This window comes from Corvus kubaryi, unplaced genomic scaffold (genome assembly GCF_017639235.1).
Source record: "Corvus kubaryi isolate FWS band 111438036 unplaced genomic scaffold, C.kubaryi_AGA036_p1.0 37249, whole genome shotgun sequence".
Classification (NCBI taxonomy): Eukaryota; Metazoa; Chordata; class Aves; order Passeriformes; family Corvidae; genus Corvus; species Corvus kubaryi.
In genome coordinates this window covers 2067269-2079067 of record NW_024581072.1, presented here as the reverse complement: position 1 = coordinate 2079067, position 11799 = coordinate 2067269, and the positions used below count along the sequence as shown (strand labels likewise).

Genomic DNA, 11799 nt, shown 5'->3' with positions numbered 1-11799 from the left:
CTGTGTCTGTGTCTGTGTCTGTGTCTGTGTCTGTGTCTGTGTCTGTGTCTGTGTCTGTGGCCGGGCCGCGCCCGCCATGCTTCCGCCGGCGCTGCTCCGCCGGCCGCTCGCCGCCGCCGCCCGCCTGGCCCTGCCGCGCGCCGGCCCACAGGTAGCGGGGGGCGCAGGCGCGGGGCGGGGGGGGCGAGACCTCCGGGCGGGGCTGTCGCTGTCGCTGTCGCGACACGTCTGTCACGAGGCTGGGCGCGGGCACGAGCGCGCCGAGCTCCGGCCCCGGGCCCTGCCCAGAATCCTGTAGGATCCTTTGGGACCCGACCCCGGATCATGGGATAGATTCGGTTGGGAAAGACTGCTGAGATCAGCCAGTCCAACCCATGCCCGTACACCACCCTGTGAACCAGACCGTGGTTCCAAGTGTCACGTCCAGTCTTTGCTTAAACACCTCGAGGGACGGCGGCTCCACCACCACCCTGGACAGCACTTCTTTCAAGAATTTCTTCCTGATATCCAGTCTGAACTTTTCCTGGTGCAGCTTGAGACTATGGCCTCTTATCCTGCCAGTGCCCTCGGCGTGTGAGAAGAGCCGATCCCCACCTGGTTGCACCCTCCTTTCAGGCAGTTGCAGAGGGTGATAGGGTCACCCCTGAGCCTCCTTTTCTCCAGGCTAAACACCCCCAGTTTCCTCAGCTCCTCATAAGATTTGTATTCCAGACCCTTCACCAGCTCCGTTGCCCTTCTCTGGAACAGAAGTGGTCCTGCAGTGTCCCAGTATCTGCCTAAGCGCCTGAAAATTTCAGGGCCTTTCTTTCCCCACAAAAATTCGGAGTGCGATGGGTTGCTACTGCAGGCTCACGACTCCATTGGGATCCTGCGGGGCTTTACAACAGCCTCAAGGAGCTGTGACTCATGGCAGCCAGTTTTAGATGTGTCATGCTGCAAAGGGCCATTGAGAAACAAGGCCTTTGGTCTTCACCTTCTGTATTCAACAACCTGAGAGTGCAGCCAGTTGGGGGGTTGAGCTCTTCTCCCAGGTAACAAGTGACAGAATGAGATGAAGTGGCCTGAAGCTGTCTAAACCAGGAGAGGTTTAGATTTGATATTAGAAAAAATTTATTAATGGAAAAGGTTGTGGAGCATTGAAACAAGCTGCCTAGGGAAGTGGTGGAGTCACCATCCCTGGAAGTGTTCATAAAACAGGTAGATATGTCACTTGAGGATATGGTTTCGTGGTGGACATGGCACACCTGGGTTAGTGGTGGATAGCATGATCCTAAAGTACTTTATAAACTTAAACAATTCTGTTCTGTGGCTTGAGCTGCATGGTGCCCGTGCCTGCAGATTCTTGTGAAATAAGACATGTCCAAAATCCATCCTGCAGCTGCCTCTGTGCAAATATGGGCTAAGGCCAAAGATGTGTTTTGGCCTTAATTTTTCATGTTTTATTTAAGAAGTGAGTAGCTATTGAGGCAGTCACAAAAGTACACTAAGTTTGGGACTCCCAAAGGGTTTTATCTAATATGAATAGAAAAACAGTTCTTGATCAGCCCTTGGGAAGCAGCCAATAAAGGGCTAGGATGCGGACTTAAGCAATCTTGTGTTGGAATGAATCACTCTTTTCCCAAGTGTTGGTCTCTTTTTCTTTTTTTGCCAATAATATGTGATTTGCTAATAGTGATATAAGATTTTAAATAGAAAACACAATGCAGTAGTGTGAGCTGGTTGGGTAAGCACAACACAGGCAGATGTTGACATTGCTTCCTCTTTGGTGGCACCTCAACAGCCGTGCTTTTGAATTATGTGTTTAGCCAAATGCATCTTTGTTAGAGTGGGGATTCTGTAACACAATGTATCAAACCAGGAGGCCCGTAGAAAGAAGTATATAAGGACAGATTCTTGGTAGGTGTTTCAGAGATGTTTATTTCTCCAGCCGCATGGCCGGAGCTCTGCTGAGGAACTGTTCCAGTCACGGGACCGAGGGTCCTTCTGCCCGCGCAGGGAACACAAACCAACCCATGGGAACGAGGCTGAGCAGGGGCAGGGAAACCCCGTGTCTGTGCCCTCAGGGCCCCTCTCCCAGGGCTACACGGCGGGGGAGGGACCCCAACACCTCACCCGTTTTATTTTAATAAAAGGAGAATGAAAACAACTGGATAAACATAACAAGAACAGTTTTAAAATAATGCAACCCACCCTCCTGAGCCTTTAAATGTCCAGACAGATTCTCTGGAACATCTTAAGGATGACAGAAGGGAGACAGAACTCTCTGAGCATGCTTTGTGGGGAAACTGAGGCAGGAGAGGGTTTAATTTCTTCCCTCCCCCTTTTCATCCCCCTCTCAGCATCGGAGAGGAATTGTAGGGAAAGGGAATTGTATAGGGAAGCCATGGGGTGAAAAACAGATTAGGAATAAACTGGGGATGGGGTAAAGTCAGGAAGGGGTACATATTGGGTATAGGGTAAAAGGGGAAAGTAGGCTGTGGGTAGGGAAGTTGCTGGGATGGATATTGTTTATAATTTTGTGCATAACGGCTGCCTTTGACTGGAATACCCCCAGGCCCAGTAACATTCGCTGCTTGAAAACCCTTCTTTCCTTGCACTATATCAAACTGTACAACTTCCCCATCTCCTACACTTTGCAGGTAATTTTTAGGGTTATTCCTTTTAATGGCAGTTCTATGGATGAATAAATCTTCCCCTGTATCATCTCATGTTACAAATCCATAGTTGTTTTTTACATGGTTCCATTTCACAGTTCCTGTGACTTTCGTTGCTATAACTTCTCCTATCACGTGCTTGTGTATTTGTCGTGGCTGCTGGTCCTGCGTGGTTGCTGCCTCGCTGACTCCGATGTCTCGGCCGGGCCCCCGCGTTGCGGCTGCTCCTCACCCTCCGAGCGGCGCTGCCCCGGCGTGTCTGGGCTCTGCGCGGCCCCGCGTTGCCATCGCCGCCGGCCCCACGCCCTGTGAGCGGTTCTGCTCCGCCAACTCCACGCTGCTTTGAGTGCGGCCCTGTTCCGGCTCGGCGCTGCGCGGCTTCTCGTGTCGCTATGGAAACTGCGGCTTCTCCCTCTATAGGGCTCTCCGAGCTGTATGCTCAGAGCGGGCTGCCACGCTGACCCCCAGTTCCTGGCTGCTCGTGGGGGCCACCTCTCTGTTGCACGTGGCTCACGGCACCTGCGGCGCCTGCGGCATTGCTCCCTCGATCATGGTCGCATGGCCGGGGACCCCGAGACAGGGATGGGGTCCGCGATAAGGCGCACGCTCCCGAGGGGGCCAGGCACATCCAGTACAGGCACCTCCACTGGCACGGCTGCAGTCATGTGCTCCTGGGATGGCTGCCGCACGGCCACGGGATTAGTATGATCCTCTGCTTTAGGGATAATGGGACCATACAAATGCTCCTCAAGAGCTTCACTGATTACAATTAGTCCTCGGAGAGCTTCTGTCGCTAGTCCATGTTTTGTTTGATCCCTTATCTTATCCCAGATCTCATACCAAAAACACCCATGACTAGTTCCAGGAGGTTCAATATGAAAAAGTATGTCTTGAGAAATATAGAAGAAATTTTTGAAAAGCCAGTTAAAAAAATGTTCTAGATCTCCCAGAACAAACACTTTCTTGTTTTTCTGTTCAAGGATTCCTTTAACTTCTAAATACATTTCTTTCTGTGGCTCAGAGAGCCACATTTCCCACGATTCTTCCATAGTCCAGAGAGAATATCCAAACCAAGGTGAGAAGAGAGAGATCTAGAGTGGTTTTTACTCATGAATTTTCTGTCCTTAGGGATTGGTGTCTTGCCCACAATTCTCCACCATTTGTTACAGCGGGGATTCTGTAACACGATGTATCAAACCAGGAGGCCCGTAGAAAGAAGTATATAAGGACAGATTCTTGCTAGATGTTTCAGAGATGTTTATTTCTCCAGCCGCATGGCTGGAGCTCTGCTGAGGAACTGTTCCAGTCACGGGACCAAGGGTCCTTCTGCCCGCGCAGGGAACACAAACCAACCCATGGGAACGAGGCTGAGCAGGGGCAGGGAAACCCCGTGTCTGTGCCCTCAGGGCCCCTCTCCCAGGGCTACATGGCAGGGGGAGGAGACCCCGACACATCTTGCTGCTGACTTCCTGAGGAAGGGGTTGAGAAAAGGAAAATGCTGCTTTGTATGAGCTAATAATTAAACAGATGAGTGCATCAAATAAAAGACACATCAAAGTCTGTTGCATTGCAAAAAGGAGTGGCAGCAAATAATGCACATGGGAACTATTTTCAAAGAACAGTGTCAAAAGGTACTTTTTTTGTAGTGGACATCATGAAATAAGTACCCCTCTCCCAGCCTGCAGTAAAAGATCCTTCTATAGTATTGCATTAATTTAAAAAGTATCAGTCAGAATACAACTTTCTGGCTTGAGAATTATTTTTACTAATTTTTCTTTCTATTTTCTTTCAGATACGCCTTGCTACAGGGCCCAGACAAAATAATGGAATTTTCTATGAAATTCGCACATATGATATTAAGCCAGCGAAGATGAAGGAGTTTTTGGAATTGGCCAACGAGCACTTTCACTTTTGCCCAGCTCGCTCGGAGCTGGTAGGATTCTGGTACACGGAACTGGGAGCACTGAATAAGGTGCTTCACATTTGGAAGTACGGTATGGTCAGCATCCCTTTGCGCTGCTCTGCTCTCTGTGTGTTCCCTGTTTCCTAGGCAAGAAGGTGAGGGGAATGCTTACCTGGCTTTTATTTGTTGCTCTTGTTGTAAGGAGGTGCTCCAAGAACACTTCAGAGCTTGTCAGGACAACTTTGATGTGTTGGGATGAGAAAGTTACAAATGTTCTTGAACAGCAGTCTCTGCTCCTAACAGGTATAATAGAGGAATTGTGGCAGACTGTTTCCTTCGTGGTAAATATTTTTAACTTAGGGCCAGTTCCACAAATGTCTTGAAACTTTCAAAAAGAATGGAAAAAAGGAAATACGCACACATATGCAGTCTGTGTGTGTTTATATGTATGTATAATTGTTCTTGTATTTTAGCTCAGAGTACCAGTCACGAGCATGCAGTTTGCATGCTTAAACTCCTTCTGCAGTGGGCCTGTACTGAGGTAGGAGCCCACTCTGTCGCTGACTTAGGCGAGGGAAGACATGCAAACAATCAATGTGATTGATAATGCAAGCTTCGTTTATTGGTAATCTAGAGGCACTTTATATAGTATTAGTATATATGCTTGTCAGTTCTTGATTGGCTTACAATTATGAGAACACTTTCTTGTTTCTGCTTGATTGGTGTTAGATACAAGACTACATTGGCAAGCTTCTGCCTATATTAGATACATTAATGTTACAGCTTGAGAAATCGGAGTTCTACCTCCTACCTCATGGTCAGTACATCTTGTAAGCACAGTACTACATCCTTAAAACTCCCTTTTTGTTCTCAGGCCTGTTTCTCATGCAGGCTTTTTCTCATGTAGGCATTTGCTTGTACAGCTCTTTCAAAGTTCTGTTTCCCACAGCTTTTCCAATGATCCATGCCGCTGATCCTTTAACCATTTCTCAACACCACTCCACCACATCTGACCTCTCAAGTGAGCAGAGTGATTTTGTTGCAGCTTTAGCCTTGCTAGCAATAGGATTTTTGCAGTATAATCAACTTTTTAAGTTGTTGGAGTTGGTGCTGACATGGAAGGTGCAGGTGAGCCAAAAAAAGCTACAATTACACCAAAAACTAGGTGTAGTGGCTGTGGTTTTTGTGGAGCCCAAGGGAAGTTGATACTTGGGTTATAGAGGAGTGGGAAGGCACACTGGTATAATTCCCCTTGAACACCTGCTGCAGTCCAGGTATATCTTCATGTTGAGCCAATGTGCTCATTAAAGTCCAGGGTGTTCACAGTACCTGTTTAGATTAAAGGATCGCCCCTTTTGTTTTGGAGGGGTGAATCATGGAATCACAGACTGAGAGGATGGTTTGGTTCCTCTCAACCATGTTGCTCAGGGCCCCATCCAGCCTGGCTTCAAACACTTCCAGGTTTTGGGCCTCCACAGCTTCTCTGAGCAATCTGCTGCAGTGGCTCAACATTCTCACAGTGAAGAATTTCTTCATTATATCTAATCTAAATATTGCTCCATCCCAGAAAGTATTTAAGGCCAGGCTAGATGGAGCTCTGAGCAACCTGGTCTAGTGGGAGGTGTCCCTGCACATGACCAGGGGGTTGAAATTAGGTGATGTTTAGAGGTCCCTTCCAAGCCAAACCATTCCATGATTCTATATCTATTCTCTGTCAGTTTAAAGCCATTCCCTCTTGTTCCATCACTACATGCCCTTGTAAAAAGTCCCTCTCCAGCTCTCTTATAGGCTCCCTTTAGGTACTGGAGTGCTGCTGTAAGGTCTTCCTGGAGTCTTTTCTTCTTCAGACTGAATAGCCCAAACTCTTTCAGCCTGTCTTCACAGCAGAGGTGCTTGAGCACTTGGATCATCTTTGTGGCCTCCTCTCTGGTGGAAGAGTGTCAGTCACTCTTCCCTCTTCCACCAAAGCTGTAACCCCATCACAGGAGGCCACCAAATTTGTCAGGCACTGTTTGCCCTTAGTGAAGCCATGTTGGCTCTCACCAACCACCTCATGATCTTCTATGAGCCTTCTCATAGTTTCCAGAAGGATCTGCTCCTTGATTGTGGCAGACACACCGCTGAGACTGACCAAGCTCTAGTTCTGCGGTTCTTCCTTATGTCCCTTTTTAAAAAAGAGCTGCCATAACTTCTCAAATATTATGAAATGTCTCTTAACCACTTCCTCTGCCAGTTTCCTCAGAATGCATGAAAGCATCTCATCGAGTCACATGGACTTGTGCACCTTCATGTTCTTTAGATGGTCTCAAACCTGACTTTTTTCCTACAGCAGGTGGTTCTTCATTCTCCCAGTCTCTGCCTTTGCCTTCTGTGACTTGTGTGGTCTGGCTGGAGCACTTGCCAGTGCAGACCAAGGCAGAAAAGGACACTTGAGTATCTCAGCATTTTTCATCACCTGGCAGCCATGTCTTCCTTTTCCTTCAAGAGAGGGCTATTCATCTGTCATTATTTTGAGTTCACTTGTAATTTATAAATTGTCCCGCTTCTCAGAACATTTTAGTCTTAGCTATTGCTACTATCTCTAAATTAAAAAGAAATTAATAATCTATGGGAAACTTCTAAAATGCAAAAGCAAGGGAAAACCTATACCTTTTTTTTCCTAACAGTGTTTGACATGTCTAATTGTGGCGGTTTATCTCCCTCCCCCCCCCCCCGAGACCACACTGTGATCTGAGAAATGAACAAACTTTACAACATCCTTCCTCCTTGATTCATCAGACCCCTGCTTACATAATTGCTATATTTACCTCTTAATCCCAGGATACTGATTTTTCTTTTGTCATATTGGGAGATGGCTGCATAAATATATTGCTTAAGATGTCACTGCAGCCTAAGGAGTTGAAATTCAGACACTCTTAATTAAGTGGATTTGTTTTTCATTAAGAAAAAAAAAGAAGAAAAGGTTTAGCTTTTGGGTATTTAACACCTTTTATGTAACTGAACACACAAACATTACTTCTACACTTTTAATGTCACTTTATATAAGCCAAACCACATTTAATTTTTTTTCTTGGTAGGCTATTACTTCTCCTGAATTTTTTTCCACTTCACTTCTGTATCCACTGTGCTTTCTCCAAATCTTTTCCTCTGTAACTATTGTCATCTTTTTTAACAGTAAAATTACTTAATCTATTTTAACTCCTTTGTAAACTTTCTTGGAAAATTTCATTTGGCTTGAATCCATTTTAAACAGAGAGCTAAAGCAGATTTTAAAGGAAGTTTTGCAGAATTTAAAGGAAACTTACCACATCTGCTACGAACTAATATGATGTCTAAAAATACCAGTTCCAAAATTAGATAAGTGCAGTTTGCCTTCTTGTAATTACACATTTTGATTGAGTCTGATGTGGCATTAAATGCATTTTTTCATGGTTTTTTTTTTTCCTTTCTTACAGATAATTTTGCCCACAGAACAGCAGTCCGGCATGCACTAGCCAATGACAAAGACTGGCAGGGAAAATTCATCTCTGTGGTTCGCCCCATGATGGAGAAGCAGCACAATGAGGTTGCTTATCTGGTACCCTGGTGTCAACTTGGGAAGCCTCCAAAAGAAGGGGGTGAGCTTATCATTACTTTTGCTGATAAAAGTTAGCAACACTAACAAAAAATGGCTTAAAGTTTAAACCAGGTATTGCATAGTTTTATGATCCTTTATGTAACAAATGCATGTACATTCACCCATGTGGAAAAGGTGACATAAGACAGATAAGAGACAGAGTTTTTAAGAAGGATTTTACACTAACATACATGAATAATTGACTAGAGTCCTGATCATTAAGGTTGTTAATGGTCGGGATTGTGACTTGCTAAATGAACATGCAAAATGGCAATACCGTAGTATCGGTCAGAGCAGTCATCCCGGACTTCCTTTGTCTATCCATCAGTGGGAGGGTATTTCCTGAATTGTTGTTCTCTTTCACAGAGATTTTCTCTTACCAGTTTGCTTTGATGTTACTGCTTCTTCACATAATAGTTTAAAAGACTCCCTACTTCTTTAAAGATACATTAAAGTCCAACATACTTTGTAACAATCATAGGTTAGGTGTAGAAGTGATGTCCCTATGTATTTTAATTCTCTCTGTAGCAAATTTGATGTTAATAGTATTGATTGTTCCCCAATTTATGAACGCTGGCAGACTTTGTTGCATGAAGTGACAGGGAACAGACCTTGCTTCAGCCCTCAGCACATGTATAGATACAGTAACCTTTGTTCTTTATTTCCTCAGGATTCGGAATTTTATGCTGCTACTGTTGAATTTGAAAGCAGTCCAGTTTTCTCTAAAATCTGGAGAGGTGACTTTCAAACACTGTTGTAGTTTGTCTCCAGCCCATTGCTGGAGAGTGACACCAGACACTGCCAAGTAGCAAGTGTCTGGCTTCCTAGTACTGTGTCAGCAACTGTCATCTGAAGTAACTACCTGAACGGAAAGAAGACAAGTAACTTTTAGCAGGACTGGAGTTTTTTACCAAATTATGCCTTTTCTCTACAAATAAGGGAGATTGCTTGGCACAGCAGAGATGCTAAACTAGTCCTGCTGTGTTGGTTATGCTGTCAGATCTTATTGTGACCAACTGCTAGGAGTCAAAGGGGTTTGTAATGTCATAAACCACTTCAATGCCAGAAAACATCACCAGTCTTAGAAAAGACACCCAGCATTTCTCAAGCAGCCACCCGAATCCCTCAAACAAGTATGAACACTTGTGATATATGCAAAGTAGTCTGAATCTCCCGAAGTTTCCATGCAACATTGACAATTGCTAAGTTGGGCTTTGTGTGAAGCCTTCTGTTCTTCATGGCCCTAGTACTTACATTTACACTTGAACTAACTGCACTTAGTGAGCCTGTGCTCTGGTGAGCCTCTGGAAGCTGTGCATTCTTGTGCATATTAGGAGGAAGGGGCTGTTTCCTGCTGTCCCCAGATGGCAGGGAAACATCATACTGGTTTCACAGCAAATACATTGTGGCCATGACACACTGTTTAAGATCTGGTATATTAATTCGTATTTCCTTCCTTGTGGTAGTGTTTGCCTTTTCTTCTAGGGGTATATGAATGGGTTACTTTCCAGATGAAGCCTGGTGGGCCAGCATTGTGGGGTGAAGCATTTCAAGCTGCAATCAACGCTCACATCAACACAGGATATACCAGGCTGATCGGTGTTTTCCATACAGAATATGGATTACTTAACACAGGTACTCACCAATTTCTGATACAGACTTTGGCATGGGAAGGGGCAGAGGGGCAAGCCCCCATCCTGGATCAGGATTTGCCAGCTTGCTGAAAATGTTGGTGTGGATCACCAAAGTCCTGTAAACAGTCTTTGAACCCAGCTTTGTGTATTGGGTTATAGGCTTAAGCCAGTTGCCACAATCTTAAAACACTCTCAGATCTGACGTTAAAGTCAAACCGTGTAATGGCTCAGTAAAAGATCATCCCACCACTGGCATGCCTGGAGAATTGTTTCTGCTAACTGCAAGGCATGTAACAGATAAATCCAGATTGCTAGGACTAGAACATGTTGTATTGCAGCGTAATAGTGCTCAGCTGACTTCATTTTTACTTTCTCAGTCCATGTGTTATGGTGGAACGAGAGCCCAGATCACCGGGCAGCAGGCAGACACAGTGCCCATGAAGATGCCAGAGTCGTAGCAGCTGGTAAGACATGATGGATCCAGAGAACTCAACCTGCGATACCTGCGTGCACACTGAGAAAAGTATTACTTTTCACTGGAATACTGTCTTAATTAACATGCATTTCATTTTAGTGCGCGACAGCGTCAGATTCTTGGAGTCCCAGCAAAATGTGCTTCTGATTCCTATGCAATGCTCACCGCTGAAGTAACCTTCTATAGGATGTAACTGACAGCAGAAGAGACAAGATGGAAGTGCTGTCAGCAAGTGGCACGGATCCCCATACCCTCATGAGCTGCGCTGTTCTTCAGTCAACAAAAAATGGATGCAAAATGCTGATCCACTAGCAGTGTAAATCAGCACTCTGATACCAATTGTTAACCAGAAGTTTGTGGTGATGTTCCTACATCTCCAAGAAAAAAAACTTAAGCCATATCATGCCATAAACCATGCTTCACCAATCTTTTGTTTTAATCCCTAAATTCTTCATACTTTTTTGCACAGCTGGATCATTATTAAACCGAGTAAGTTAAGTGCTCTTGTCCAGCATTCCAGCCAGGGATGGCATCATTTTTATAACATACTTTGATGCCTCTTATCATATCTTAGTTATTCCATACAGTTTCAGAAGGAAAGCTTTCATGTGTATCTTACCCAATTATGTTTTCATCAGACTTCTCATTGGGATGCTTTATATTAATTCTGAGCAATGTAAAACATCAGTGCTGCTGGAATTGCACTTAAGTGCAACAGTGGGGCTGATTAGGTGGTGTAACCTAATGAGCTCTGCCATGAACCTTTTTACTTGGTAACTTGTTATGGTTGACTTCAGCTTTTTCCTTTTTTTGTCCATTAAACACTGCCTCAAAACTGTGAGTTACCTACACAAGCTTTGTCTTGGGTATTTTAATATTTGTTTAGGGTGCTAAAGCTGATTAGCTCTTCTTGTTCAATTGTGTCATTGGACTCAACTGATGTACATGTGCTGGCATTCTTTGAAGCACGCTTTGTTAGACTGTTAAAAGCTAAATAAATCAGCATAAAGCATTAATTTTTAGTGTTTGTGGCTCAAGCTCTTACTCTTTTTAAACTATGAAATTATAAATCCCATTCTCCAAGTACAGTACTCATTTTGCAGGTCTTGCCTTTTGGTCAACACCACATTGCTTTAGAACCAGTAAGCTACAGTGAACAGCAGTAGGGCAGAGGACACATGGGCTTGAGAAGTGAAACTTCTATTTTTTGTACAGTGGTACAGAGCACCCTCTACTGCAATTTATAGGTATTGACTGTAAATTGCAGAGTGCTTGGGAGGCTTCTCTACATGTTAATCATGGACCTGCAATGAGCAATGGAGTATTGAAGTATCTTTGTGCTGTTTGCCTAATGATTATTGCTTCTTTAAAGCACATTAAGATCTCACAGAAAGCACTAAAACCAGCTCTAGGCCATTATGCCTGTATCCAAGGTGGGTGGATGGAATGTGGCTGCTGCAGTTAAGGGAGTGTGACAGGTCCCAGCTGCTATACCCATGTCTTCATACACTGCTCCC

At 44.7% G+C, this 11799-nt stretch overlaps 1 protein-coding gene across 1 annotated transcript; it reads left to right on the top strand.

Moving 5' to 3' along the window:
- The first annotated feature begins 9 nt into the window (after window positions 1-9).
- On the top strand, window positions 10-11298 carry NIPSNAP3A (nipsnap homolog 3A). The gene is made up of 6 exons (XM_042023429.1): window positions 10-151; window positions 4447-4648; window positions 8013-8174; window positions 9659-9808; window positions 10185-10271; window positions 10382-11298. Exons 1-6 carry the CDS (start codon window positions 77-79, stop codon window positions 10456-10458), a joined length of 753 nt encoding a protein of 250 aa, XP_041879363.1. The 5' UTR covers window positions 10-76; the 3' UTR covers window positions 10459-11298.
- Window positions 11299-11799: the final 501 nt, after the last annotated feature.

What these genes read in the sequence shown, in the direction of transcription:
- NIPSNAP3A (XM_042023429.1), top strand. Translation starts at nt 77, where the DNA reads ATGCTTCCGCCGGCGCTGCTCCGCCGGCCGCTCGCCGCCGCCGCCCGC. An exon ending in TGCCGCGCGCCGGCCCACAG is followed by an intron (nt 152 to 4,446) that starts GTAGCGGGGGGC and finishes ATTTTCTTTCAG; the next exon opens with ATACGCCTTGCTACAGGGCC. An exon ending in TGCCAGAGTCGTAGCAGCTG is followed by an intron (nt 10,272 to 10,381) that starts GTAAGACATGAT and finishes ATTTCATTTTAG; the next exon opens with TGCGCGACAGCGTCAGATTC.